The sequence below is a fragment of the Equus przewalskii genome, chromosome 2, assembly GCF_037783145.1.
Source record: "Equus przewalskii isolate Varuska chromosome 2, EquPr2, whole genome shotgun sequence".
NCBI classification, from domain to species: domain Eukaryota; kingdom Metazoa; phylum Chordata; class Mammalia; order Perissodactyla; family Equidae; genus Equus; species Equus przewalskii.
In genome coordinates this window covers 113,453,735-113,459,734 of record NC_091832.1, presented here as the reverse complement: position 1 = coordinate 113,459,734, position 6,000 = coordinate 113,453,735, and the positions used below count along the sequence as shown (strand labels likewise).

General features: G+C 42.1%; 1 protein-coding gene across 1 annotated transcript in view; it reads left to right on the top strand.

Annotated features, from left to right (window-relative positions):
- The first annotated feature begins 225 nt into the window (after nt 1-225).
- The window catches only part of ANK2 (ankyrin 2), a 619,163-nt gene continuing 613,388 nt past the window's right edge, over nt 226-6,000 (top strand). Inside the window, exon 1 of the mRNA XM_070609318.1 lies at nt 226-441. Within this exon, the coding sequence (XP_070465419.1) occupies nt 370-441 (72 nt within the window). The 5' untranslated portion in view covers nt 226-369. The remainder of the gene's footprint in view (nt 442-6,000) is intronic.

Sequence of the window (6,000 nt, the reverse complement as noted above, 5' to 3'; positions counted from 1 at the left end):
GGCGGGCGCGGAGCCGGATTTCTGGAGCTGTCCATGAGCTCATCGCTCTCGCGGCGGCGGCGGCGGCCAGGGCAGCAGCCTCCGCTCTCCGCGCGCCGCTAGCCCGAGCCCGGCCGCCCGCTCGCGCCCACCCGGCGGCCCGCCGGCCAGCCCAGCCCGCGGCCAAGGTCGCGCCGCCCCGCCCGGAGGAGGCGGGCGCGGGCAGGGCAGCGGCTCCGGCCGGGACCGCGGCCGGCCAGCCGGGCACAGCCGCCCTCGCTCTCTGCGGCCCAGGCGCCGGGGGCCAGAGGGGCCGCGGGCCGCAGGCCGGGGAGCGGCCGGAGCCGCGGGGGAGCCGGCGTGACAGCGGACGAGCCGGCGCCCGGGAAGATGGCTTCTCCCACCTCCCCGGCCCCCGAGGGCGGGGCCTGCACCCCGCCGAACCCTCCGCGGATTCGTCAGGTGGGTGCCCAGGGTGGGCAGGGGCGCAGCGCCCCGCCGGCCGCCCCCCCCCCCCGGGGCCGGGACCGCGCGCCCCAGGCGCAGGCTGGCCCCCGAGGGGGACTGACACGGGCTGCCTTGGCCGCATCGCCTGGCCCAGGACCATTCGCTGGATCTCTTCTTCTCAATCTCACTTCACACCCAGACGCAGAAACACACACACACACACACACCCACCCCCCCCCCACACACACGCAAATACACACACAACGTTCCAAAACCAGACGTGAACTTCTGCACACACACATGCAGACACACACACACCCGCCCGCAAACGCATCCCCCCACCGCGCACAGAGGCACACACCCAGCTGTCACATGACCCACTGCGGAGCTGCACCATTAGAAGAAACCCCTGGTGCCCGGGCGGGGTGGCGGGGGGATGCTCCCCAGACCCACATCCCCTGAGGGCCTTGAGAGGCGCTGCTGGAGGCGTTCACGTCCCACCCAGGGGAGAGAAGGAACCTTGTCTAGAGGTTTCTTAGCAGTTCTCAACTTTCAGGCAGAGCTACCCCAACAACTGCAGCCCTGTAGCAGACAAGGAGTACGAGAAACATGTGTTGCTGCTCTCCGCCCGCCGTCCGCAGAGACGCAGTTTTCCCCAACACTGCAAGGGGGAATGCACATTTCTTTGGCTGGTAGAATAAGCCCTGTTTTCTGTTTGTATGGTAATATTAAAACAAGGGAGTACTCCATCTGGTTGTGATCTGGTATCTAAGAGTTTTTTTTTTTTTCCTGCTGCCAGTGCCAGGAACTCCAGCATTAGCGCTTAGGTTATCGCAGTAGTAACGCGAGTGTCAGCCTTCCCGGTTCAGGGTGGTGTAGGAGTGTGAGGATATGATCGCTGATTGCAAGAAGGCAGCCTCTTTACTGAAGAGAATTAGATTCCTGTTTAGAAATAGGATAAACTGGTTGATGGAGACTATCTTTGCAGGAAGATAATGGCCAGCAGAATGGTCTTTTTCTTCAGGGCGGTGTGGAAATTTTGAAGAACACCAGGGGCTTCAGAATTTGTGAAAACATGACATTAAAATTTGGTTGACACTTACCAAGGTCTTTGCCACATTTGAATTTTAATTTGTATAGGTGGTGTTATTTTAGGGACAGCCTTTTGTTTATGTGCATTTCTCATGCAATGACTAAAATTTAATGTGTACTACTTTTTCTTATGGCACTCTGTGTCCCAAAGAAATTGTTAGGGTTGCAAATCCTTACAGGATGCAGGACTCTCATTTTATGACAATGCAGTCTGAATTGCATTTGGAGCTATTTTTTCCCCTGAAGAATTGTTGTAGCGTGCATCTAAGAATAAAGGTGAAATTAGTGCTAGTTGCAATATGAGAGAAATCATATCCTATGCAAAAAATAATTTTTATATCTATTTGAATAAATATTTATGCATATATATATATATCAGCTTTGAGGACGTAAAATATGTTAATTTAAGTAGAATATGTGCACTCAAAATCTCTATGAAATTTCATTCTATATGAAGAACACTTCTGTTGATCTAAAATAGTATATATGAGAATAGTTACTAGAAAAAATTTGCATGAAAGGTCATTGTTATTTTGCAGAGTAGATACAATACTTAGAGGACCTCATAATTAGAAGCCATGTGAATGACCTAATGCCGCAACACTCAAGTAACTGACTGGTGTCCTCTCTTCAGACTTTCCTTATGTGACCTTACAGAGCACTCTTTTAGTGATTGGTGCATTAATTTGCATAGGATGTGGAAATAGGTTGCTGGAATTATTGGTCACTCCAGCCTACCTGATTCATCCAGGCAGGTGGAGCAGAAGTACTGACAGCCTCTGCCTGCAGCATCACCATTTGCCTGCCAGTGATTCTGAGCAAATTAGAAATACAAAAACAAAAGTGTTAACAGTGTTTCCCTGCAAAGCGGTGAAATGTTTTAGGCATTAGTCCCAGTGTATTTCAACTGGATCACTGTTTGCTGGAAATGTTTCTGCTTGTTCTTTAGTAATTCTTTTTCAAATCAATTTTGGGTTGAATTAGAATTGAATTAAAATCTGAATTGTTTTCCTCTTTCTAAACCATGGTTGAGAAAAAGTATAATTGAAAAAGGACAGACGTCCAAAGGAGTGAAAAATTTTAATTAAAGACATTGCATGGATTTTAGCAACAGATAAATTTATTGGTCATAATTTTAATTGCATAATGGAAATTTAAAAATAAAAATATTTTACAAAGGCTTTTGGTAAATATAAATGGTAAGTTAGTATATTTAACTGCTAATTTCAATGAAAATATGCTATGTGAACATTCATTTATTCAGCATAATGTTTCATGCCCTAAAGACACAGAAATGAAGAGGACAAAAATCTTCTCCATTAGTAGGTGTAGATATTTTTCATGAAGACAAGCATTGAAGCATTTGAAATTTGAATTGCTTATGGTGTCCTTTCCACATTATTTTAAAAAAATCTTTATTTCTCAGCTTTTTGTTTTAATCATTTCTCTAATAATGAGCCTAAAAATAAAAAAAAGAGATAAGTTTGCATATATCTAAAAAGTCACTGTATGACTGAATTCATGTTTGCATCCATCTGATGTATTTCTGTTCTCTTTTAGTTATTTAATATGTTATTAGAACTACAAATCAGAAACTATATATATTATTTACAATTTGATCTTTTGGACAAAGGTTTTTTTTTTTTAACCTTTTGGAAAATGCTGATATAGCCCAAAATAGCTAAAGCAGTCCAGTGCCTTTACAGTATAGTTAAAATCTGAGTTTCCAAAAATGAGAAGGTCAGGGAAAATGACCTTCAACTTCATTCTGTCATGTTAAGGGAGAGAAAAATTTATCAATATGCTCTGTCTGCTCAGGCTCCTAAGATAATGGATATTTAATTTTTTTCCTCTTTTAAGAAAACTGTTATCTCTTCTTTATTCTATATACAAGGTAACTAAGGACAGAAATTTCACCTACTCTTTTAAACATCTAAGTCAAATTATTTACCAAACTAGAAAGATGAATTTCTTGGATTTCATCCTGTGTTTATTCTTGATTCATTTTCATTCATTTTCTGACTTCGTAAAAGACAAGGTTAAGAAATGGTAATTTTGGGCCGGCCTGGTGGCCCAGCGGTTAAGTTCGGACATTCTGCTTCTTGGTGGCCCAGGGTTCGCCAGTTTGGATCCCGGGTGTGGACATGGCACCACTTGGCAAAAGCCATGCTGTGGTAGGCATCCCACATATAAAGTAGAGGAAGATGGGCATGGATGTTAGCTCAGGGCCAGTCTTCCTCAACAAAAAGAGGAGGATTGGCTGTAGTTAGCTCAGGGCTAATCTTCCTCCAAAAAAAAAAAAAAAAATGGTAGTTTTGCAACTGTTTTAAATAGTTTGTCTACATATATTATGTATGTTAAGAGACCCATATAATTCCTCTGGCCATTGCCAGATAATTTAAATCGATTAATTAAATGACTGTTCATTGAGATCTGCAAGTTAAGACACTTTGCTAGCATCTTTCTGGGTCTTACATCTTTCTGATGAGCTCCCATGGGAATTTCCAAGGCATTGATTGCTTTGAGAATTGGAGAGCTATAAGACATCCTTTGTATTTAGTGCCAGTAAAATTTAGCATCTTTTTCTTATTTCATGATCCATCCTTCCCCAAGATCTGTGGGTAATGGTGTCATTTCATTTTTGGCAGCAAACCAACGTTCCTTCTTTGTTTGCTGTAGGAACTTAGAGACCTCCCACATGGTAATAAGGAAATATTTACAATGAGGCAGGAATGATGCTAAGCTGGGTACAGTTTTCACAATCGTCCTACAGAGGAGATATTGTTATTCCCATTTTCCAAATGGGAAACTTGGGTTTAGAGAAACTAAGATACGTAATCAAGGTCATGGCTAGTAACTTGCAAATCAGAGATTTAAAACTTGGTCTTAATGATGCCTTATGTCACAATCACTATTATTTATTGTCTTCCTGTTTTAATTTTCAGACATTGTGACTATTGAGCCAGCTCCTCTTAGCACTCCTGCTACTCGGAGCTATCTGTAAGCATTCTCCTTTAGGTTACATTGAAATTAACTGTAGAATTTACAGCAGCGTTGAAATAATTTTTCATTCCTCTAATTCATCAAATGAGAATAACTTGAATTCCTCTTTCACTCCTATATTCTCTGAGAGAGCGTTTCTTCAGGGTAGAGGCTGCTGAGAGGAGAGACTAAAGCCCTTATTCAGCTTTTGCTTCCCCTGAGATCTCTTCAATTATTCCTGCTGTTTCCATGATGATCCTGACGAAAATAATTCTGAGAATGAGTTGGGTTAATGAGAGTCTTCTTGAAAAGGCATAAATAAATAAATAATAGGCTTACGTTTTCAAGTTTTCCAATTTCTTCTAATATTAATTCCATTCTTTGTGCTTGTCAAGATGAGTTATATTTTGAATTTTCATGTTACACAAAGAATTTGAGTTACAAAAGAGGGTAATTTAATTTAGACAGTGAAAGGATGGGAGAAAAAGGCAAGAAATGAATATAGTGATGCATTCATATCATTGGTTTAGATTTTTAAAATTTAAAAAAAATTTACCCACCGTAAAATTCACTTTTCATACAGTTTAATGAGTTTTGACAAATACTTCGAGTTGTGTATCCACCACCACAATCTAGGTACAGAACGCTTCTATCTCCCTGAAACATTCATTCCCTTGTGCAGGTTCCACTGTTCAAACAAATCCTCCCACTTCCAAACTCTGGCAGCCCCTGAGCTGCCCCTATATTTTTGCCTTTCCAAGAATGTCACGTAAATGGAATCATCCAGAATGTAACCTTTTTTTTTTTTTAAAGATTTTATTTTTCCTTTTTCTTCCCAAAGCCCCCCGGTACATAGTTGTATATTTTCAGTCATGGGTCCTTCTAGTTGTGGCATGTGGGACACCACCTCAGCATGGCTTAATGAGCAGTGCCATGTCCACACCCAGGATCTGAACCCGAGAAACCCTGGGCCACCAAAGCAGAGAACACGAACTCAACCACTTGGCCACGAGGCCGGCCCCTAGAATGTAACCTTTTGAAATGGACTTTTTTTCAAATCAGCATAATGCCCTTAATATCTATGTAACTTCTTGTGTTCATCAATATTTTGTTCTTTTTTTTTGCAGAGTAGTATTCCATTGTATGGGTGTACCATGTTTAGCTATTCAGAGGAAGAACATGTGGGTTATTTCCAGGTTGAGGCAATTATGAATAAAGTTGCTGTTAAACATTCATATACAGGTTATGTGAACATGAGTTTTTATTTCTTTTGGGTGTCTACCTAGGAATAGGATTGCCAGATCATATGTGAAACTGCCAGACTATTTTCCAAAGTGGCTGTACTGTTTTTGCCTTCCTTCCAACAATGAATGAGAATTCCTGTTGCTCCTCATCCTTGCCAACATTTGGTATTGTCATTTTTTTGTTTTAGTCATTCTAATAGATGTACAGAGGTATCTCATTGTGATTTTAATTTATATTTATCTATTGACTAATGAT